A 25,740-nucleotide genomic window follows, 5' to 3' on the forward strand; every position below is an offset into this window, starting at 1 on the left:
CAGTTAGTACTTCATTACTCCTGTTCAGGGTTGTGAGCATAACACAGACCAAGAAGTACAAAAACTGTCTTCATATCAGCTTTGAATTTTAAAACTAAGCTGAAAGCTCAGCCAATAATGCCTCTTATATTCAAGCACATTTCATACTGCTGTCTGGAATCCACAGAAATCTGTCAGTTTATCTGAGACTTCTTTGTGATTCTGTCAGCAATGTTCTTAAAATATCTCTTACCAGCATCACTCAAATCAATGTTATTAAACAATTATTTATGTTCCTTTGCAGCTTCAACACTGGCTAACAATATGACAACCAACAGGTTGAGGGTAAAAAAACAATATTTTAAGCTAAACTGGGAATACAGAAAAGTCAAGTTCAAAGCTCCCTCAATGATGCTTGGACCAGGCTGGCTCAGAGCTCACGTACTGACTCTTTGAGGGAAGACATCTGTTCTCAATGCCTCCCTTCTATTACTTGGCTTCAAATGATCTTTAAAAGACTCCGTTTATTTTTTCTTATATCTTTTGGTGCCATGAGATCCCTACATGACCAAAACTTGTGAGTTTTGCTATTAGCAGAAGAGGAGGAGGGGGGAGCAGAGAAAAAAAAAGCAATCAACATACATTAGAAGCTCTTTTATCATGAAGAAGTGAATTCAACTTTTCTGACAGAAATAATTACTTCAGATACTCTGCCACAACCTGATTTAAACCAACAACTGAACGTTCTTAGTTCTAAAGAAAGAGTACTTCTCAATTGTGAGGGAAGAGCAACTTCACCTATGTATTAACATTACTAGCTTTCTTCCATGCTATCCTTTGGGATATGAGTTTGCATCCTTCTGAAATGAAGACTCGGTACTTCATTTTCAGTGGTTTGTTATTAGTTTCTTCTCTTGGTGAAGAAAGTTGTCTTTACTGTATGTTTGTGCCATTTGCTGTCCATTTAATCCTACAGGCTAAGAAGTAACAGGATCAGAACCCCTGTCAGAGCTACTAAGTACAGAATACAGTTTAAAAATCACACAGTTCTTAGTGAAAATATATGATAAAACCATTTTAATTGTTGACATATGATCCATACTTTGACTTTTTCAGTTAATTGTAAAAACATTTCATACACAGTTACACATTCAACTTCTTGTTATACTTCATGCCAAATAAAGTACCATACATAAAATACATAGAAAGAGATAATGATTTTAAAATTATTTATATCTACCCACAAGCACCAAAATACCAAACTTTAGTTTTATTCTGCTATTGTAAGCAAGCTATTATGCTCTTACTGGATTCACCTACCGAAACATAGCAAGATTGCGCTGAACAGCTTTGAAGGATAAGCCTATCCCTGCTCTTTGATAGCATTATGCAAACTAGAAGATACAGAACAAACTGCATTTGGGTGCTGTTCTCAGTCTCTGTGGAACATACCACTGTAGCATTTTCCCAGTGATAAGTAGATGTGGTAGCTGAGTTACTTCTTGTAGTTATTTATTACCAGATAAGCTTTTTCAGAAGCTGTAGCTTCTCAGCTGAATCCAGCCTGGAGTTTACCTCTGGGTCCTTACCTCTGATAATGTCCTGGGTTTGTTTTTGCCTCTGTATATTCAATTCAGCTTTTTTAAAATGTATGTAATGCTTCTTTTTAAAGAGATTGCTTTAAAGGATGGAGTTTTCATTAATTTATAAAGCAACTATTGAGGGTTTCTGTGCTTTTTTCCTCTCTTTTAAAATAGCCCAATTTAAAAGCCCCAAGTGACTTCAGCCTGTTTTGTTTAGCATTGATTTCTCTTCATAATAACAATAAGGAAATCTATCTATCTTATTCATCCTTCTCCTCCAACAGGATCAATACTTCAGAATGAATCGAGCATTATCTCTTCTTAAAGAGATTGGGTGACAAAGCAGTGGTTTTATTTACATATGTCTTTAAATCCAAAGGTTACTGTCTACTAGTTATAAAGGCAGACATTTTCTGGCCCATCTGATGACCAGTAGTGGCTTAAACCATGTTATTAAATATATTTCAGTAATAAAGGAGTTTCAAAAGGTTGCTGTTCTAGTTCTGTAATTACCTGAAAGTCCATACAATGAAAGCGTTGATTGCTTCAAAGAACAGGGGAAAAGAAAATAAAACCTAACCCACCATTCCTCCAGCTTTATAGGTAATCCCATTTTTATTGTTCACTAAATTACAGGGAGATCTTTTCATTGTTATAAAGCTTACTTTTCAATAATACAGCTGCTTCAGTCAGTGGATTGTCAGGGTTAAAAAATCTTCTAACAAAGTTACTATGTTTTGAAACTCTTGGAGGGCTCTTTAATGTGGCACATTAACAGTTTGCCATTTATTTATCATTTGTTTTTCTTCACATCTGTAAGTGCTAACAACTGACACCAATGGTCTCTTGTAAGATGCCCCACTGCCACTACCACTCACACAGGAAATGTTTCACCCCCACACTGCCCTGACATAGATCAAATTTATTTAACAGGGGAGTGAAATCAGCTGCATCCAGCACTTCAGAGTTTGACTTTTTTAAATACCAACTCCCAAGGCAATGATCCACTTCATTATTTTTATTGCTGTTATCGTTTAACTTCTTAAGTTTAGCATAATATTTATAAGCTCAGGACTCCACTGCACCACTGTCACCTTGTTCTGAAGTTTGACAGACAAAGCTTATCAAAACAACATGAAAATCAGACAGTGGGAAATCTATTCTATTATCAGGAATAGCACTATCAAAAAAGATAGTTCATGACATTTAATTGCACAGCTGGACTTTAAGTTCAGGATTTTGCCCAGGGGTAATCTCCCCAAAATAACAACTTCTGTCCTAGAGACGGAGAACAACGTTCTCAATTCCCATAGAATAAGATGCTCAACTACCTCATGCCTCCTTGTTGATAAATGATGCCATTAAAAACCAACCAATACCCTTTCAAGTAACAAAAAAGCTTTGTGACGACTGAGTATATAAAAACAGGCACAACTGTGGTGTATTAGGGTAGCTTCTCTCAGACTCCTGCTTTGAGCTCCCTAATACATTTTCAATACTGAAAACATCAAATGCCACTAAGATACTCACTTCCATTCAGTTCAACCACTGTAGATAAGATGATCCCTCAGTCAGGTTCTTATTACCCAGGTAGTTATTTACCAGCAAGTCTTCCTCCAAGGCTGTCTTGAATTTTCAGCCAAGTAGTAGTTCACCATTTCCCACAGCAACATCTACTGTGGGAACAGACCCACTCTGGAGATTGGTGCTCTCCCAAATGTCCCCATACAATGGCAAGTTTTGCTGATGAAGTAGGCAGTCCACTTCCAAAAATTAAAGTTTTGGTTGCAAGCTTTTTCAAGATCAGCATCATCAGCTTGCTAATTTAGTTGGCTGTTTTGGTAGCAAGCCCATGGGGAGAATTGGGTGAAGCATATAAACAGATAGGCAGTTCTAGAAAACATGGTCTTGAAAGCTTTGTTTTAATCCAATAAAGGAAGCAGCTGTCATACATTAGCATCTCTTTTCTGACCAACCCTGCCTTCTTCCCTGTCTCTGAAAAAGATCTGCTGGAAGTCTGCGTTATTTCACCGAGTCTTAAAGTTAACTAACACCAAAGAATGATTCTCCATTTTCCTTTGTACTTCTGCTGCCACCCAGGAGGATAATTTTTCATACAGTTGTTACTTTTCTACAGCCACAATACTAAAACCCCAGAGTTTTAGAATTGAGTAGAAAGACTATAGGTCCTTCATGGGCAACAGCCAAAAAGCACTAGTTGTATTTTGTGTTTGGCCTCTGAACCAAAGCTTTCTTTGCCAGTCTTTCTTGTCTCATGAAGCGATGCATACACCCTGGCAACACTTAAAAGATATCTTACTATAGTGAGGAATTTTGCAGGAAATCCAGGATCAAACATAATATTTTAAATATAGACTGTAGGTGGAGAAATACTTGGCTGCTACTATTGTACGTGTTCCCTCAACTGCACGTGCAACATATGTTGTATGTAATTTTCCCAGAGGAAGTTCCCTATAATTGGCCATTTCTTCCCAGCAAAATAACTTTTAAATGCTGTTATTAAAAAGTCAAGCTCAAACATCTTTTGTATACATACACTCTTCTAGTCTATTGTTTTGACATGAATTAAGTTTACTTTGTACTGTTAGGTTGTAGGAGGAGGGCACGTAGAAATTCATTTTTCTTTTAATGCCTATTTTACAGTTCTTATGATTAATACAATAGTCACTAAGATACTTGCTTTTGTGGGAGCTGGTAGCTTTCATCCTTGTCCTGAACTGATTTTGCTAAGTTTCATGAGGCATCAGCAAGCAATCTCTTTCCCAACATTCAAATCCAAACCATAAATCAAGTATTTCAAAAGAGATGAGACAAACGTCTTACTTGCTTTGCCCACTTAAAATGTTTTAAAAGGGCCTGCAGAACCTGGACATAAGCAGTTCCAAAGTCCTGCTGGAATTACATCTGCATTTGGAGCCCCTCATTGCAGTAAAATATTTTATTACATTTTATTTTCTCAGGGCTACGAGAATATTCAAGGTCCCCAGGTTAGCTGATGTGCCAAAACTTGATCTCCTCATATTAAAGACCACCATGATGTTTTAAATTGGTACCATAAAAAACAAGTTTGGCTATAGCACCAGGAGACAGCTATTTTTGAAGCATCTTCGGATGCTGTCCTCAGGAAAAAAAATCACTGATTTTCAGAGAGGATCGCAGAAGAAAGAGGTTCCATCTTAAAGAACCATTTCAAATGTTTCCATTACATGGAAAATGGTTCTTTTGTTCAACTATTTCAGTCCAAAATGGAAAAAAAAATCCACCAAGCACTTGCTCCCCTCCACGATCTTGAAGGACATTTTTGACAGCCATCAGACAAGAGTGCTCAAAATGACCAAGTAACTTGCTTAAGTTTACCTGTGGAATAACAAAACCTGTATGCTACGCCACTCATAGAGAAACTTTTACCAAGGCAAAACATTCCACATTTTTGTACATTGTTTGTAGAAGTTACATAGGTCCAAGACCCTCAGCTGGTAATTTGTACAGCAGTACTGTACACTGCCTGAGAACAAATTTAGACACATCTACATGCATCAGATATTGACCACTATCAAGACAGACACATCAACCGCCAGATAAATGTCACCAACTGCTTTTAATGGCAGGATTTGATCAGTTTTCTTTTCCCATCTAAAACCTGAATATATTTAGACAACTTTCAACCACTATATAGCTGATCTAATGGAAGCACACAAATGGAAGTAAGAGAAATTGCAAAAATAACAGAACTGTCTTCCTTCAAAGGAAGTTTAGACACCAAGATGTAAGTGCTGAACAAGCAGTTGGAGATGGGTGGAGTCAGGAAACAGGTAGGAAGGCTGAAGTCAGAGCCCGGCCTTCATGCAGAGGAATTATTCCTGTACTGCCAGGAGTTGCATTTTAAGGGCAATAAGTGTTTTTGTACCTAAGCAGATAGCAAGATTGGACCACCTGTATGTTATGCTTTCCTCCTTTCTAAGTTTTTTTTAGTTGTCATGCTAGACAACAGTTGCTTAATTTCTTTAATGAGGGTACAGAATAATTTCAATGAGCTAAGAAAATCACTAGGCCTTAAACTGGCTCTCTTAAAGGTGTCATGTTGTTTCTTGGTCATTGTCAAGGTAATCTGCATTTGTAATTAGTTACACTGCACTCTCTGAACCTATCTGCAGGACTTAACTTGTGCATGCTGTGAGTAATATCAGTTAAGGGAGAATCTCCAAATAGTATATTTTGAAAATAATTTCTAATAGGCCTGATGAAGATTTGCCTTACAAACAAAAGCTTTACAGCAAGCATTTACTTTATTTACACCAGTGTTCTGCTTAATTTTTAATGCCTTTTTATAGCAGTGACTAGACTTTACCTTAGATAAGAGGATAGGAAATGTTCCTCTGTATAGGAAATACATAATATTTTTACCAGGTGTTTGGTTTTTTAATTTTAATAAAATATAAGCATACATTGTAAGGTGAAAAATTCAGTGCTAATTTAACAAGGTTATTGTAAGGATAACAAGGACCTATTTCTCCATTATAAAGTTTCATAGTTAAGCAGTCTAGTTCAACAGCATGTTTACCTTTGAGCATAAATGTAAACATGCGATAAAGGAGAATAAAAAACATTACCTACAGCTAATGTATATTGTAGCACAATATTCTCCATTGCTGCCTTAATTTCATAAGAGGAAGTTATAGTTTTTAATTTATATTCTTAAAAACAAAAAAAAAAGTCAACCTCAGGCTGCAGTTTTGTTTTGTTAGAAGACTTAACATGAAATTAGTATCAAAGAGGTCTACTTCCAAAGCATAGATTACACTGCAGCTTTCAGGAACAAATTCTCCTAGGAGTTCAGCACTTGCCACTAGTAAAAATACTTCCCAAAGTGCCCCAGTGACCAAAAGTGTCCTAACAGCCGTGACATCCCCATGTCTGATTCATTACAATCTGCAGGTCCATTTGCCTGCCCCTTTCCCCTCTTTGTTATCTGTTTCTTCTTTTTTTTAAACCTTTTGTTATCCGGGGGAAATGGCATTTAGCTCTTCATTTTGTTTTCTGAAAGGGAGACCCCATGTGTGTAATTAGAAGTACCTACATTTCTTATAAATATGGATATGTGTGATGTGTGCTGGTTATCTATACTTAAAATGCTGATAAAGATGGTGAATGTTAAGTATTTGTCCTCATTCTTCTGTCTTTCTGTGATTGGTGTAAATAAGACCTGTTTTAAGCTGTGCATTAATGTAACAGATTATTCCAAGATTGTGTATAAAATTATTTAAGTAAATAATATCTGACATATGCACATAAATATAAAGAAAATCTTATGTAACAAGAATTTACTTATGGCAGTCAATTAAAAGCTAAAATGAAAACTGTGCTTGTTGTCACTACTACTCCCAGGTGATATCTGACAGGCCATGCTGTGCTGCTGCAGCCAAATCTCCCTGCTGGCAGCTGGACCTCACTTCTGCAGTGACCCCCCTGGCAGTGGGAGGCTGCCCTCCCAGGAGGGCCCAGCAACCCTGTGCCAAGGGCCTCTACACACCAGTCCTGAGCTCCCACTACAGTCCAGCAGCCGCTAGAACTAGAAGCCCAGAAGCCTCTGTGTTCAATGTATTTCTCAGCCTCTGTAGTTCACATTGTTTTAGTGCACAGCAGACCTAACAAACAGGAAGCGTTCCACATGTGAACTCCTTTCAGGAACATAATTATAGTAGGGCAAATATAAGTCTTATGGACAAGATAGAGGCTGAAAGAAAGCAATCAGTGTTGTTAAGATACAACCTTTGATTATATACCTCTGCTGCCTTCAAGCGAGAAAAACATTATAGGTCAATGCCCACTGCTTCAGAGTACATGAACACCAGTATGCTGTAAGTACATTATGAAGTATATTTAAGTGCATAAGAAGTTGTCATGAATATTCAAATATTGACTGCTGAAAGTTACTCTAGCTGTATCAACCTGATAGTGTTTATAATATGAACAATCTAAAGGACAGTTCTCAAAGTTATTGGTAACAAGACAAGGAACCAACCTTCTAGTCTTACACAGAGCTCACTGGATGTAATAGCCAGCAATTGATCCAGCACAGACCCAGTTAAGGGAACATCATCATTTAGGAGAACATGCACAAAAACCTGATGAAGGGAACATCTTTCACTTCCAGATTCAAAACAAGCTGACATTCTAGAGTTGCATAAAGCTGACGTCTACCCCAGAAAAAATCTTTACACTAAATCCAGGTGGAATGTGAATGGCTGCTTTTCACTGGAAAATATCAGCTGTGGGCAGACATACATACAGAATGTGATGAGATGGGACAAACATACACAGCTTGTATCACAACTAAATTGTGCTAGATTTTCAAATTACTTTTTCTGGTCAATACTGTGAGTGAATTCATTTTCTTCTGACTTAAACATTGTTTTAAGTGCCTTCAAAGTGCTGAGAAAATTGGAAGAATTAAGTAAAGACAGCTTCTTGTCAAGTATTTCAGCACTTCAGAAGCTTGATGCATCTTGCAAATTAAACATTAGCAGCCGGTACGTTTTGAAGCATCCAGAGAATTAAGAGGGCAAGAGACAGCAAAAGAATACAAGGAGTCAAAAGTAACAAATGAATCCTTTGATTACACGCTTGACAGATCCAAGTTTCAACAGAATGGCCAATCAGGGTAGAAGAATACTGAATTTAAGATACCTTATAAGATAAGTACCCATAAGTTCAGTATTATCCTCACTGCACACATTCAGATTTTCATAATACTGATTGACTTACATCAGATTATTCTTATACAATAGAAATTCACTCTGACTTGGGGAGGAGCTCAAGCATAGTGATCCAAAGCACACTCAGCATTCAAAACTCAGGCAAAAGGAAAAACAAACAAAAAAAACCTGCTCTGAGGAAGATCAGCAAGTTACATACATCTTTAGTCTTCAATAATTCTTCCTTTTCCCCCCACCCCCCTCATTTTCATTGTGTTTTTCTTACAGAAGATAAAATCAAGTCAGGATTACTCTTGGACAGTATTTTTTCCATCCTAAACTCCAATCAAACTGCCCACAGAATGGTCTATAAAACACCTCGTTTTCCAGTTCTCAGTTAATTGACACAGAATTCCAGTTCTTATAAATTCATGAGATTAATGTTAGAATAGCATTTTCAGCTATTTTAGTTAAAGCATTTGCTTTCCACAAACACTAACATGGAAAATGTTGCTTCTACAGATACTTACGCAAGCACAGCTTGCTATAATATTCACAAACGTGAAATAACAATTCACAAACAGAGCAAAACTAAAATTGATATTTTGATACGAGCAGTTAATTCACAGTTAGGGGAAGCATTTGCTCAGCTGTGCCCTTGCAATTCACACAGCTCAGAGTACAGCACTAGGCTACTGAGTTTCAGAGTTTGACATTTGATCCTCATGACTGCATGCACACCTGGTGCTGCATTTGCCAGTGCTGTAGTGATGTTCTGTAGTCCCTCAAGAGCTTCTACATTTCATACATTAGCACGTAAAAATGCACCCGAAATCAAGTTCCATTTTCTCCTTTACTCTAACATAGGAGACACCCTTTATTATTAAGGGACTTGGTAATTACTTGGTGTCCTACTCCTACCAAACCAAATACATTGAGCCAAAAAAAAGCAAAAGCCAGTTTTGCAGTCCACTGATTCTGGGGAACTGAGCAACATGGAAGAATGCGGTCTACCTTCAAATGGAGTCTTCGTTTCATGAACTCCAACAAGGACTAAGATTTCCCCAGTAGTACTACTTATTCCATTATTCTTCATGTATTCTCCAGGCCTGTTGCAGTGGGGATGGGCCAAGCCTCATTCTTGTGAGGGTTCCCCATACATTGCTCATTAGGGTCCTTGGAGACTGCTCACATCTCCTTTGACTTTACTTTTCTCAACTTCCACAAACATAAGGCAGATAGAGTTAAGGCCCCATTTGATATGCTAGCTTCCAATTTTTCAGCTTGAAAGTCAAACAACAGAGCAATAATCTGTTTAAAACTGGCTGCCTCCTTAGTATAATAACTTTATTGGGGAGAAACTCAGCCACAGATTGTTCCTGAAGTCAAAAAGAGGAAACATTTGTAAGATGAATGTTTTTACTCAGTAATTCCAGACAAGTTAATGCAAGTATTTTTGTAATATTTGTGCTTTAAAAAGATGGATTTGCATAGAAAAATAAGCTTACAAGAAAAAAACCTGGCTTGCTACATGACTCTAGAGAATAAATCCAGTTAATGTTGCTGCTTTGTGTATGGTATGAATTGCACAAATTAAAAAGGAGCACATCTAAAAAGAGGTTTGTAACTGCTTGCCCATGCTTTCAGAAGATTATTATTCAGATATTCAGTAAGGGAATTATTTGTGTGGATCATGAAAGACATGACATCAGCATATTCACTACTGTGCCATCATCAAACATATGAGAAAGTCATGGTTTCTCAGCCACTAATAACAGTTCGTTATACAGATGCAATGCTTTTCATCAAGCAATTCTCTGAAGCTGTGATAACCAATTTTGAGATCCCAGTGGATATAAACCATGTGCAACAATCTGATGGTAACAGACTGCTTACTAATATCTGTATTATGCTGCAGCAGATGTTCAGGAAAAGCACCAGAATCTAAAAAGCAGCAGTCCTACTTGCCAAATGATCAATTAGGTTTCAGACCGGTGGTTTCACTTTCCCATTAATATATAAAAATAACCATCACTAATATTTTGGGGGGTTTTATAAAAAAACCTATTTCCTATAAAGCACACAAATCACTTGAAAAGCAAAATTTTGAGATGCAGAGGGGCAAGAACTCAAGTCTTATATTCTAGATGACTCTTCAAGTCATTACATACGGCTTGTACAAGCAGTACCTCACAGTTATATTTAATATTTGTGCCCTATTCACTTCTCTATTGGAAAAAGACTATGGCTTTGAAGAGCGAATCACAAGATGCATTTGGACTTCTCTTAGACAAGTTCTTGTTTAAGTTCTTGGACTTAAACTTAGACAAGTTTAAAGAGTTATCATTTCACTCTGCCAAGCTTTTCCCTCCTGGCTGGTAGTTCTTCTGGACCTCACAAGTCCCCTCCTCTTCCTCTTGTACTAAATATGGAATCTTTATTTAAATCTAAACATTGAAAAGATATAGACACCTCATATCTACACTTAGCAGAATCTGACTTGTAGATTCCTCATTATACCTTGTCCTTCATAATAAAGTACAGTTACCCCACAAAAATATGGCACTAGGCAATAACAGGAAAGACCAGGAAATGTGAAATAAGTTTTAAAGGAAAAAAGTTTACTTCCAATCTTTAAGATTTTGATTTCCAAATTCATTTGAAAGAAACCAAAAAGAACAGCCTAAAGGCAGCACTAAGGTATTAAGTGATCACTTTGTTTAAAAAAAAAAAAAAAAGGAGACTACTCATCTTACTGACACCTCAGCTTGGCCCAAAGGAGACAGGATGGAAGAAATCAGCTTCCCTTGTTTCCAAGTCAAATGAGATGGGAAAAAAAATATTCTGAGCTCTGCAATCAGAATTCAGTGATGTTATTGTGTTAGATGCTCAGCAGTAACTCAGTATTTCTAGGTGCCAGATACTTGATACAACAGGATTGGGATCCTTGCTGTTCTATAAATTTAATTTCCAGAGGAATAGCTTGCTCAAGGTAGGGCCAATAAAGCAGAAAGTTATAAACTTATATCCCAGAGCTGGTCACATTTTGCTTACTGAACAGAGCCTGGTGATTTGCTGAAAGACCTGCCATGTTCACAAGACACAACCATAATACAATCTGAGGAATAAGGTTAGCGTCAACGCGGAAGAACATACTAGGATATAATTTAAACAGTAATAAAACAGTAGTATACATCACAGAAAAAAAATAATAATAGCTGATAAATTTAAGTAAGGCCTGTAGGATAATATCAAAAGATGATTTAAAAAAATGGGTAAACTGGAAGCACTGTCTACAATTAGAGGAGCATTCATCCACATATCTACAGTTAGGCAGCTATAAGAACAATATATGGAAGTGATAAGTTAGACACTACATGAGTAACAGACCATATTCAGGTATACACTCTAATAAAATAATACAAGCATTTGTTTCTAAAAAAAATCAGTCAAGCTATCCACAGTAGTTAGTTGACTGGAAAAATACTGTTTTGACCCTTGAACAGCAGGTTAGGACATAACAGAAGTAATTCTGTATCTGGACTACAGCAACCTTGTAGCACTTAAAAAGGACACTAAGGCAACGCAGTAAGAAACATTTTGAGAACTGTTACCTACAGAAATAAGCAAGTTGGCTCCTGCCAACCTTTCCAACTACAATAAAATAAATTTAGGAGATTGAGGGACATGAAAACAACATATTTAAGTGAACACTGAGACAAGGCAGTGAAATTGGAGCCAGTCATCACTGCTTTTAGAAAATGTTCTTTATGCATTCCATACTTAGAGAGGGCATTCTTCCTCCCTGTATCCAACTGCTAGATTGATACACAATGCATTCAATCTAGGTTCATATCCTGTTCTAATTCAAGCAGACATGTTTTGTCTCTCTTGATGAAGCTATTTGTACAACTAGCTGCAGAACATCCATCATGTTTCAGTACCACAGGTTAGCTTTCAGCCCAAATATTGCCATGATCTAACCCCCAGTACCATTATGAATCTGGAAGAGCAACTATGCAGTTTAGGTTATCAATAACTTGCTTGTCACTTAGAGTGGAAACTCCATTCCTTTGAGAGCTTCGTTTACATCAACTCCACCAAACTGTGGCTTTTTTCCTGTTTCTATTGCTTCCATTTTATCTGCAGCTCTATCATTTACCCAAATCTTTCTAGTTATCTACAGTAAAAATAAAGCCTCTTTAGGTGGTAAAAAAAAAAAAATCACAGAAAATTTCAGGCAGAGAAATAATACAACTACCTTTCAAAGTATAGGTGCTTGTCACTTCATCCTGTAGTTCCCATGAAAGCAAATCTTTTAAGAAATTTGAATATTTTAACACTCATTGAAGAATCATTGAATCACAAAAAAAAAATGATTAGAGCTATTCTGCTACAAAAAAAAAAAAATGAAGAATCATTGAAGAATCATTGAATCAAAAAAAAATGATTAGAGCTATTCTGCTACAAAACTGAAAACTTTAGAATCAATAGCTTGTGTTTTCTTCTTTGGAAAAGTGAAACAAAAATCATTGACAAGTAAAAAGAAATACAAACTAAAGTACACTGCTTCTGTTATCATCTCCACCCATCCCAGCAGGATTCTTTCTGACAGTCTTTAAGGGTCTTTTGAGGGCTGCCAGTTTGAAACCCTCCACAGTAAGGCTCAGACGTCATCATTTAACATGGAAGAACTTTCTCAGAGTCAACAGACATAGCACAAAACATGTGACTAAAATTAATCCATCTTCATAGCCTGTTTTCAGTTCCTAGAACTGATTGATTTTTCTGCCACCTACTTTCTTCATTATAACTTCAGTCATCAGACCTGAAAAACATTAAGCCCTCCATGTTCTACTAAGAAGTCTCTCATAGTTTCCCTTATGCTTCTGCTTTCCAACCTTAAAGTTAATTAAACCTGATAGTAAAGAGCACATTGATTTAACTTTACAGCCTGTTCTTAACCCTGCTGCCATTATACTTCAGAATCTTTGTTATTGATGAGGGAAGTGGACAAAGGCATTGAGGTCTGGATGGTGAAATGTGTCACAGAATAGTTCAGAGTGAAAGGAGAGCCCTCTACATGGGCATAAAGTTCTAACAAAAGCCATGGCACACCTTGACCAGCATCAGCTGCTGCATGACACTAGTACTGTCCCCTAGCTGCACAGCCCCATGCTACAGGTTACTGCTTTCCCTTTCCTGACATAACAGATCTGGCAGATGTGCAACCTGCATTTGAGTTTCCTAATTGCCTCAAAATGGCTCAAGCAATCAAGGAATGCAATGATTAAGAAGGAAGTCAAATGGTTCCAGACTATGAAACTCATCAGAACTGTTTCAGAAGCAGAATGTAAAACATTCCATCATCTGTGAAAATGCAGGTAAGGGTCAGCATTTGCCAACTACAAAGCTTCTGTGTTAGAAAAAACTGGTCTGATATATAATGTAAACACTGAATTTCACTTGCCCATTCCTAATGGGAGACTAGTAAATCTGAGAATTGACTGTATAAGAACTTTGACTTCCCAATTTTGGGAAAGAACAGTTTGTCAGCTGGTTTTTTTGTTTGTTTTGTTTTTTCCATTCAAAAAAAATCCCAGAACACAAGAAAATCTTGGGAGTTGGCAGGGTGTCAGCACACCTCCCTAGAAAGGCCAATAACCCACATCAGTTGCAAAGCAGAGCAAAACATTCACATGGAACCTGGGTATTTGTAACCCTAAGTCACTGTTCTGTTCTTTTGCTTTTTATTAAGCATGCAACAGAGCAAATAACTGAATTTACCTACTGAACTGACCTCACATCCCTTGAAGTATTTTGTTCTTTGTTTTTAAATCTATTGATTTAAAATTTAAACCTGAAGTATTAGTATCCCTCCCAGGCACTGAGAATATTCTATTATCTGAGAACAAAGAGCTGTTTCCTACTCATCTGATTTGTTGTTTTGGTCCTAGCAATATGCCAGTGCACTAGTTCACATTTACCACTGACTACTTGATGCTTTCTGAAGCTCAAATGACATTACCCTTTAAGTACACAAGGCTACTGTCATTCAGAAAAAGGCAGCACAAAAAGTCACTTCATATAAAGCCAAGGTACAATTAAGCAGTTAAGAAGAAAAAAACAAAAACATTGTGACCGACGAATTCTGCTCCCATTCACCTCTCCTGTGCAGAGCCCTACTGGAAATACATTGGCTCTGACATTCCTCACAACACAAATTAGGATAGCAGGCAAGTTCAGGTCAGAAAGAATTCAGATCAGGCTCTATTCTTTCAGACAGGAGTCTCATACATCACAAAAATCCATTTATACCCTACTATCTCTCAAAAATGTTTTGCTTCAGGTGATATGCCTTGAAACATCTTCCCAGGCATCATATACACCCTCTCCCTCTGAACTGTGAGGTATTTGTTCCATATGTTAAATATGTATACTTTTTATCTGCATTTGAGTTACAGTCCATTACCACTGAGATGTCTTTGCTTTTTATTAGCTCCTCTCAGACAATTAGCAGCTCAGTTTGCAGAAATAGTTTCAACCCAGATATGTTTATTGTAGGTGCAACAAAATATTTAGTTTTTTTGTAAAATTGGAATCTAACAACTGAGGGTCTCAGTCTAACAAACTGTTCATAAGCCAATTGTTCTAAAAAATAGACTATTAGGAAAAGATTAAAGCTTTTGTCAAGAGGACTAAGTTAGCTGTCCTGTAATGGCTTCATTTTTTTTTTTTTAACACCCAAAATAAGGTACAGTTTCTTGCCTTGTTTTAGATAAAATTTTGCTACAGTTTCAGAGAAGACACACAATATGTATGTTTTAGGTGTATTTAACAGCTAATTTGTGCTCACATCCTTAGGAAGACTGAAAGATCTACACAGAGTAAACAGATTATACTGAAAATTATTTTATTGACCTGACTTCTAAGCTCATGCTACATTCCCGCTTCTGGGCCACAGAGTGAAATTTCAACTAAGATCTTATTAATTTGCAAATAGAGAATAACTGTTCTGTACAGATTTAGACCCTGTACAATATCAGCAGGAATTAATTGCTGTTACACCCCACTGACTTTTCCTCTGCTTTGACAGTGTTTGAAACAAATCTATAGTCTCTCTGTATCTTTCTTATTTCCATTGTGAGTCAAATGGTAACTAAGAACTCCAGAGAAATTGCCAGACATTCCCATGGATTTCCCTTCTATTTCTGAAAGATTATTTCAGTCTTACTAAGGCAGCAGAATTAGTTATTAGAACAAAAGCATTGGAATATCAATGTAGAACAGCATTAACAACAAAGTCCTTCTTAATTTACAGGGTTCCACTGAGAACACAGCAAAAACAAAACTGATATGAACTAAACACCAAAAATGAAAAAATAAAAAATTTGAGAAGTTTCAAAGATCTTATGCAGCTTTAGTATAATCCATTTTCAATACTGATTTTATGCTTGAGAAAGTCTGACATTTCAACATGTCTTCAGTCAGTTCATTTACTTCCAGTCTCCTGCTGCTCTCTGATGTTAGAAAAGGTCAAACTTACAAAATTCCTTAAAATTTATTTAAATAAGAGTCAGTAAACCAGCCACAAAACTCTACATAATTGTTCTGATTACAACAGTTTAATCCAATTCCATGGGAAAAAGTTCTGGTTAGCTGTCTGGTATAAAACACACTCAGACAATTTCAGCTCTAATCTAATTGACAAAACATTAAGCTGTCTGGTTCCTGATAGAAAAGGTACCATACTCAAAAACTTACACCTGATTCTATTTGAATATTATCAAACAACTTTAAGAGCAAAAAGGAGCACACAGACATACTAACATTGACTTCTTTACAAACTTTCAGAATAATCTGTGATTTTAAATATTAAAAGTTAAGTAGCATCCAAATCTGTAGTCAAGAAATCTCTCAGAATGCAAAGTGATTCCTGAAGCTGAAGTATGTTTCTTCTGTATACAGTTCTCATTTGTATTACACACTTTGCAGATACTCCTACAACATTCCAAATACAACAGAATAGTCTGATGTCAGTCAATGCAACATGGCAAGTTTGAGAACGATTCTTCACCAGAGAACTCCAAAAAAAAAAAAAGCTTAGTTAAAAAACACCCCATCACTGATCCAGCTTTCCCCATACCTCCAAGAACAGACTATTCCAATCCTGTTCTATTACAACTCAAGTACGCTGAGTTACAGATTCCTTATTTCTTGTTTATGTACTTAGTGTGCCTACCCAGTGGCAACTAGATTGATGCATGCTTACCCCAAGAGCAAACTCCTATATTAGTCCTGGCTATAATAAACTATAAGCTCAAATCCACTGACCATAGTTAGTATAATCCCTAGAGAAAGGGCTTTAATTATTTTCTAGAAGTTCCACAGCAGCAATATTTTCATAAATTCCAACCCAGAAATAAATTCCCAGACTCAACTGTATGAACAAGCCCATATCTATCTTGTGAAAAGCCCTCAGATCTGCAGAAAACGCTCAAGTTTGGCTGTTCAGTGGGTGCCCAATCTTTGATATGTTCAGACAAAACAAAGGACAGAGGAAATACAGGCAGCATCTTCCATGTAAATGCATTAGAACACAACATGAAATGTTGAACCCCATGAATATGAAAGGGTTTTGCTCAAAAATGGAAAGTAGTTTCTGAAGGGTATAACTCCATTCTTCCAATAAGATGTTAAATTCCTACGAGATAACTTAGGACCATAAAGCTGTGCAATTACAAACGTTCATAAAAGTAGAGTTACAAGCTCAGGTTCTGGGGTTTGTTTTTCCTGTCAGGTGCTATTTCAAAGTCATTAAAAAAAAGATAAATAACTAATCCACCACTGAAAACATCATAATCAGGGCCTCCTGCAGACACTGCCACAGAAGCTATCATGCACTGGAGACCACTCCAAAGTTGTTCCACACAAGCCAAAACATGAGGAGGCAGATAGGAAGCAGGTGTTAGAAGTACAATCCTGGACTGAATTTACGTACTGATGTACACACATGTACAAGACTTCCTCTGCAGTCAGAAGAAAAATTTATTGTCAAACTGCTTTAGATTCAGATCTTTATTAGATTCAGATCTTTAAGGGTCTGAATTGCTTCCTAGAAAACACCTCTTTGATCTTCAAGAGAAAAATCATGACAGTCTTGATATTTCAGTTACAGTACAATGGGCTCACAGTTACTATGGTGTAGTAACCCAATTTTCCCACCAAGCCATCCTTTCTCTGTTAAGATCAATGTACAATCATTGATCTTAATGAAGAAGATGCCTATGTGTGCAGACAAGCACACTCTGCAGATGTGGACAGCTCGAGAAACACAAGCACTCAGTGATACAGTTACATAAGGGAACAACAATCAACAAAGATTTCTGAGAGACAGTGAGGAAGGACATCAAGCAACAGATACATTCAAGGATTTCACCCCTTCAATAGAAGTTTCATGCCAGGAATAGCAGCAGGGATGAAGGGGCTGTTTTGTGAGCCACTAGCAGCTTGATAGCTGTCTTTTGAAATCTAATATATGTCATAAATGAGCAGAGCTTCCAGCAGCCCATGACAATTCTGCTTTTCTATTAACCATGAACAATAATAGACTTGGTTCTAAAGCAGTTCTACAAATACATAAAAGAGTGATCAATTCAAGAACATACCAACTTAATTTCTGTACATACAATCTGGAGCCATAATTGCTCCTTCAATTTCAGGCTAAATGCACCTTTATTTTGTACTTAGAATGCTAAGAGAGCTAACAGGCTTTTATTTTTATAGTTTTTCAGTTGAGATCACAACAATATCTGTAGTTTATTCCATACTTCAATCCACTTCAGTACAGGACTCAAAACAAGAAAATACTTTCGAAACATTTCTTAATGAATCATGCACCTTGCCTTACTTTTTCTGAAGTAAGTATAACAAAGCCCTTTCTATGAGAGAAAACAACTGGACTTCTTTCTTGTGACTCAACTAAAGAAACAGCGCATGTAATCTCCCAGAGAAAAGGTTCTGGCACTGCACAAGCATTGGAGTGTTGAAATTAAATGGTGGCATCAAATAAATTAAAAAAAAATTAGTTGCTGTCAGAATTACTCATTTGGAACAAAGTTACTAGCATTCTGATAGGGAGCTTTCCATTCTGCATCTGAGTTACTGCGTTCTCTACTAAAAAAAAATCTCAGCCATTTATAAATAATGTTTACAACAGCCTATGCAATACAACCCCTATAAATAGTACCTTCCCTGTCAAAAGTCTATCAAAATAGATTACCCAAACATAATTAATTGTTCCCAAGTCACTAGATTAAAATGCAGAAACACAGAAAGAAGCTGAACCCCTGCTATAGATGGGCAAGGAATTTCAAACCTTTCAAACTCTGACCTAGCAGGCAAATGTCTAAAGCACAACTATAACCTGTGGAACAAAATAACCACTCCCTTTTTAATCAGGAAACTTGGTAGCTCTGTTTCCTTTGCATCTGCATACAAGGCCCATGCTAAACTGCACACACTTACAGAACCATGCTACCGTTCTGTAGCAAGGCAGGTTTTACTGCCCCAAGAAGGACCGCTACCAGTAACGCTGCCTTCAGAATCTGTTACCACCACAAGCTGCTGTGGGGTATTACAGGAACTTCAGAACTGCTCAAGTACTACAGCCTTGTACCACATACACACATAGTGCTTTATGCTGACATGCAAGATTCACAAGCTCGTGACTTCTGTCTCCTAGCACATAGCCAGAAATGCCTTAAGACACAAGGGCAAAAATAGCATCCGCTGTACAGTTCACTTCAGCTCCTACATCCCCATCCCAGACCTTATCAACTACAAGCAAGACAGATCATTGCTGTTTCCCTGTGCAGAAACATTTTTGGCAGTTGCCATTAAACCACAGTCCAGGGTTTCCAACTGAAAAAAAAATCATTGCAACAGAAGTCAGTATTTCTCCTAAAGATAAGTGATACAGCATGTTTTTGGAGCATAAAATGGCAATCAACAAAGCTTGCTCTCTATATTTTCTGACTCACAGAACAGTACCACACAAATAGTGCCAAATTAACTTGCATAGCAACTACTAATAGATTTTACATATTTTGTAAACAGAGCAATTGCAATCTGTTACTAATTATTTAAGGCTGACTCATTTTCAGGGTTTCTTAGCACCTTAGGAATCCCCAGCCATTTTTGTGTCAATGTTTGGCTTTCATACAAATAACACCAAAGAAAGTTTAGGAGTAACAGTAATAAACAAGCCTGATATGACTGACTATTATTGCAAAACATATATGGACAACAATATTGAGAAGTAATGGGAAACACATAAGTAACAAAGAATTGCTTTTTATCCTCAGAAAGCACAGTATTTAACTTGCTAATTTCTTCCATTCATACTTAAATTTGGGGTTGAAGAAACACTATGCAATTTTAAATGCTCATCTGATATTGATTCTCTACGTTTCCAAGCTCCACAGTGTCATGCTTCATTCAAGCCCATGGTACAGATGGGGGTGACCCTGCCATGCCTTATTCTTTCCCTATAAATTCAGGGCTGTGGCATTTAATTCCCCCACAGAACTAAGTTTGTGTGTACAAGTTCTGTGTATCCTCTAAATAAAGAGCAGGGAATTTAATACAGCTACTTGGCTTTTCTTGTTAGTATAGTACACACAGCTACTACTGAGGATTCATTTTCATTGAAGCCTTCTACTCAGGTAATATTGCTCTTCACATTGTCATTTCTGCACATCTATTCACTACTAGGACAAATAGTGCTAAGACAAATGCCAGACAAGTACCAACATACTGTGCAGAAAACAGCTGTGACAGGACATCAAGCAAGGACTGCTTTTCCAAGTTCAGTCATTGCTACAGGAATCCACCTGCCAGACCCAACATCTGAAGTCTGGAAGGTAGACGACTTCTCAAGTAAAGCAGTTTATGTATCAGTACATTTATCACTGTTTATTGCTACCAGAAAAAACTGCCTTAACAACAGTCATGCAAATATAATTTCATTCTGAAAATAACTTTTAACGTGTCCACAAAGTGTGACAAAAAACAATCAAGTGATGTCATAAGATTTGCAAAGATACAATACTTATTGATAGACAACAATCCACATCCTTCACATCTTTTGTAATATATTTTGAACAAAGAAAGCCTTTTTTCATCTTATATACTGACTTAAACATGAAAATAAATACTATTTCCAAAAACATACGGCTGTAGCAGTACACAAGGCTAAGCAGAAACCTTGCTTAGCCTTGTGTAGGCTCAAAACCTCAGGCCAATTTTGTTCAAGCTTTAGTCAGAAGAATGAATAGTGCATAAAATTATGGGATTAAATGAGGCAGAAGTACTCTGAAATTAGAAGTTTTTCCAACGTTCAGTCCCCATCACCTTCAAACTTGCTTCAGTTTCATGAGCCTGCATAAACAGAACCTGCTGCCTAACATGTAGCAGCCAGAGCTATAACTGGTAGTCTCATCTTTACAAAAATAAAAAAGATTTCATGGTCACGTGTTAAACCTCAGACTGTAAATAGTTCTGCTAGGGAAAGTCATTCTAGGACAGCTTAAAACACAGTAAGATTTGTGACCAGTATTTTTGGTTGCTAGTAGATCATGTAGGTGTTAACATCATCAGGAACTTTGCTTCAAAGTGCTGTGGGTTTTTTTTATTTTGCTGCCCTCCTAGATTTTATAACCGAAGACATAGCGATCCACTGTAGCTTCAACAATAATCTTTCAACATTAACTCCTTACTTAAAACTGCATCGCATCTAAGAGATTACCATAAAAGGACATCTTTTTAGCCCCTGTGCATTACTGAGAAGCCATGCCACTATTTCCAGGATCCTTCAGGAAGATAATAGCTCATTAAAAACAAAAGAAGCTGGAGAACAGTCTTATCTACCAGTTCCAAAAGTCATCAAAAGGGCACACAAGGTCAGTTTATGGCCTTATGTCACAGCATTAATCTTTCCATGACACACACAGACTAAAGCTGCTGGGAAAACCTGCAGGCACCACAGCATCTCCAGCAGCATTACAGGGCCACTGACACAGCTCAATTATCAGCAGAAGTGCATTCCCTGCAAGTTATTCTTCTCCATCTACTACCTGACTTGTTCCCTTTATAACTGTAGGACACACATTTGAATTGTACCACTGCTGTGCTAGCTTCCAAACAATTTGGAGAGGAAAAGTAGAATAAAGGTGAGAAAGAGTGTACTGCAGATTCACAGCTACAGCTCTTCCTTTGAGACATGGGACTGAATGATCCTTCTCACGACACTGAGGAGTGCCCCTCACTTCATGCACCAACCTCTTTGCAGTCTGCACAGATGACATTCTATAGGGTTTTTTCTTACTAGTTCCTTTTCCCCTCCATTAATAAACAGACTAGTTGGGTATGCTAGAAAGATGAAGATCCAGTTTTCACTTCAAGGATCCTATGGCCAGTTATTAACATTTTCTAGCAGAACTACAACACAATCACAGAACTGTAGTGGTTGGAAGGGACCTCTAGAGATCATCTAGTCCAACCCCCCTGCCAATGCAGCTCCCTAGACCGAGCTGCACTGGTGACAGTACTAGGATGCTGGGATCTCCACAGACTACGAATTTTCAGATGAGGCAGAGGCTCACCGTATAGGGATAAGGAGAATATAAACTCAGCTCCCCTTCTCTTGCATGGGAATTAGAGGACTAATGTTAAGATTTGCTTCTAATCCTTTCCACTGATTTCACATAGTCAGGGAGCTCAGTTGCACATCTGGACAGCCATATCAAATATCTTCCATACTCACTGATCATGTAGATCTTTCCAACTGTCTTCTGAGGAACCCAAGACACTTATTTCAGCTCATAGCTCATTTTTCTCACACACTTTTTAATTACAACTACCTGGTAGTAAACATGGCATGCCAGAATATAAAGATCATAAACTCTTTAGCTCATTGGAGAGTTGAAGATAGCTCATATAAACCCTACATTAAATAGAGCTCAGCTCAAATGGAAGAAGTCTCTATTTCATGTGATATTTCCTTCTCAAGACTGAAATATTGTAAGACCCAATATAAATTCACCAGCCGAGTACAGTTAAATAACTTTAGACAAGCCAGTAGGCGTGGAAGCACAGAAGTCCCCACTAAACTTTCTGCTTAAGTGAAGCAAATAAGTGTGTTTAGCAGTACCATTGTCAAGACCCTTAAAGCCCTACTAGGATGTGAAGAAAAAAAAAGCCTATAGAATTGTAACAGAATAGATACAATCTCCATGTCACATCAAAGAATTATTTTCTTTTCCAAGAAAAAAAACCTATGCCACTACTTTTAAACAAATTATAAGTGGAATCTAATGGGATTCTCCAACTATTTGTATACTCAATTTTAAACAAAGAAAGATTTGCAGTTGACAATATCTCAGCTTCTGTTCAGCTGCAGTGCTTAATTTTTGGATTAAAATAGCAGTACGCAACCTGTTTTCAGTTCTACACTATGGTATAGGTCACCAAGCAGTTCTATAACTAGAAGTAATAGCTTACGCTGTATCTTATGATAAAGTGCAAGAATAAGACAACCAAGATACACTAAGCATTCACTGGAATTCCTCATCCTACAGACAAAAGCACATTTCGCATAAAGTAGGTATATTTCAACAAGCTCTTCAGCCAAACAGCATTCACTAAAACTTTGTTTCAATTGTCCATACAAAACTGGAGATTTTGATTCCTTTTGCTGTGCACATAACACAGGGTATGTGAAAACAGGGTAGTTAAAAACTGGTGTATCCTAACTCCAGATATTTTACTTTGGAGTAAAATGGACACTCAGGTGCCTCTGAGACATAACACATTGCAGAAAGTGGATTAGAAGCATAGATAAGAAATGTATATGTGCAGGAAATAAAAATGGCATTGAACAAAATGTTTTGCTATGTTGCTTTTTCCAGGATCTTATTGGCAAGAGTTTGCTAAATGTCAATTATGGCCAACAGTCAAATAATAGAAAAAAACCTTTCAATATAAACCCTTCTTTAGTGGTCATAAAACACTGAATAACCAAGCACAGATGTAAGCATAGATATAGTTCCCTACAGGGAAACCACAGCAGTCATCCTCTAAAACAGTTTGGGAAAAAGTTTGTCAAAGAAGAGAAAGCACAGAGAGGGACTGGATTTGCAAAAGGCACCTAACCATCCAATTCCAGGGAGGATGGAAGTCTCCCGAGTCCCTTTTAGATCCTTGAAGAGATTTTAATAGACATTCCGAGGAAATCAGTATTTTACCTTATCTTAATTCCTTTTCCTGATGCAAGCAAAATGTAAGTGCCAGCACTAGGAAATAAGTGTTCATTTTTATATGACTGACCCTATTTCAATGACTTCCTCCATCAAAATTATGGGTTCTGTTTCCCCAATAGCTGTAGTCCCAAAAGAAGCTGCCACCTTTCAAAGATGACCAGACTGTCAATAATTTGCTAAAAGAATTTTTGTGAAGCATTTAGAACAAACAGAAGCTCCAATGGTTGCTATTAAAATGTCAGAACTCTATGGTAAATGCTGAAAGTATTGACATTTAAATGTCAACTATTTTATATTTGCAACACTATAGCAGAAGCCCTTTATCATTTAAGTAGTACTGGTTTTGGTTTGTTGGTTTTTTTTAATTCATTTTTGTGGAATTTGATTAATTTTCATCAGTTCTACGTACAATTTAACTCAAGCATACATGCCCAAACCTAGAGTATTTTATTTAGTTTCCCCTTCCATAGCAGCCAGATAGAATTAAGGGAAAACCCACCAGGTACCACACCTTCTGTGGTATCATTTACCTTCCCTTCATCTGGAGAGCAACATTTCTACAGTAAAGAATGACAATTAAGTATGGCTACTGCCAGCCTGGTAGTAGTCTCACCAACAGCAACACAGTAGGGCAGGGTATTTCTAAAAGGATTAATTCCAAACTCAACCTCCACTTTTCTTCACTTCATCTCAAAGAGACAAACAGCACAGTAGTGATTTGGGAAGTATTACACAGGTTAATGCAGGCTCCACACCTAAAAGTGCTCTGCTCAAGCTGCTTTCCTTGCAGATGGTGCATGTAATAGATGCCCACATTGCTTCAGGAAGACTGGTCAAGCTACCTATATTTTAGCCAAAGTTTGTTCACCCAAAAATAAAAACAAAACCCACTTCTATATGCAAAGGAATTTAGATAGAGAAAAATAAAAGCATGCTTTCATCAAAGCATTCTCAGGTGGGGGCATCAAAGTGATGAGTCTCAAATGAAGGCTCAGTAACACATATTGTGGGAGTTCAAAAATGCCCTTATCACAGATCTGTGGTCCCACAAACCCCTCAGTAACAGCTATCTGCATTAACTCCTCCCATCTTCCCATGCTGCTTCTAGCTTGCAGCCCTCACTTTTCTTGCAGAATAAAGCACATATTTGGCAAGCAGACACACTGGAGCCGTGTGCTTATGAGCACCCCTTGAAAGAAGCATTCCCTAATCAGATGACAAACCTTCCAGGAGTAAGAACGTGAAGCCCAGCACATATTGAGTGAACACCACTTAAAGAGAGACCCTGGAAGGACTTTCCTGCTGCACATTAATCTTGTACATCAGATGCATTTATTGTTTTCCCCCATTTCCACAATGGAACTAAAAAAAGTTGTTAATCATTACTGAGAATGCAAGTGTCATTACTGGATGAGCAGTTCTTAAATCATCCTCAGATGCAGTGCCTTCAAGTGAGGTTAAGCAATAGCACATAAATGCTGTAGTCTGTGTTCCCTCTCTCCAGTGCAGCTTACAGACTCTCCACCCAACAGGTTCCTTGCACTGACACCTCCCCTACCACCTCAGGCTTTAGCTTCATTTCTGTAAAGATTCAAATCTCTAGACAGTAAGAAGGGTTTTACTTCTGCCTACACAGATGACACTTCAATTGCCTTTTACCTCAGAATATAAGCTAGAGAATAACAGAGAAAGTAACGCTATTTAAAACAAAGGCAAGACTGGGTTTAGGATGCAAACAGAAGGATTTCCTGACCACAACAAAGAATATTAGTGTGGAAGGTTAAAAATGAACATAGTGGCTTACTTTCATTTCAAGGAGTTGCTTACTTAGGCATCAAAAACTTGATAAACATACAAATTTACTTCTCTCAGTACAGAAGAAACATGATAGGATGTGCACAGCATTGTAATGTTTAGAAATGGATTTCAACTTTCATTGCAATATCCACCTATGCCACAATTATCTTGCAAAAAAGTACAGATAACTGTACTGTAACTTTACTGAAGTACTTGAAATGCCTTTTCCCCTGTTCACACCTTATGCTCCCAACCCACACATAGATTAAAAGCAAATATATCCCTGATCATTTCAGAATTAATCAAGCAATTAATATTGAGCATGAATACATTTTGAAGCTTTGA

The 25,740-nt window shown here is 37.3% G+C and overlaps 2 protein-coding genes across 4 annotated transcripts in view; one reads left to right on the plus strand and one right to left on the minus strand.

Annotated features, from left to right (window-relative positions):
• SLC6A2 (solute carrier family 6 member 2) overlaps positions 1-4,716 on the plus strand; it is a 61,284-nt gene extending 56,568 nt beyond the window's left edge. The window contains 1 exon segment of the mRNA XM_065733302.1: positions 284-4,716. Coding sequence (XP_065589374.1) covers positions 284-307 — 24 coding nt within the window. The 3' untranslated portion in view covers positions 308-4,716.
• LOC136046656 (dipeptidase 2-like) overlaps positions 1-25,740 on the minus strand; it is a 472,322-nt gene that overhangs the window by 355,411 nt on the left and 91,171 nt on the right. The window lies entirely within an intron of this gene.

The sequence above is a fragment of the Cyrtonyx montezumae genome, unplaced genomic scaffold (assembly GCF_038088225.1).
Source record: "Cyrtonyx montezumae isolate F1298 unplaced genomic scaffold, pur_monq_1.0 scaffold_17, whole genome shotgun sequence".
NCBI lineage: Eukaryota > Metazoa > Chordata > Aves > Galliformes > Odontophoridae > Cyrtonyx > Cyrtonyx montezumae.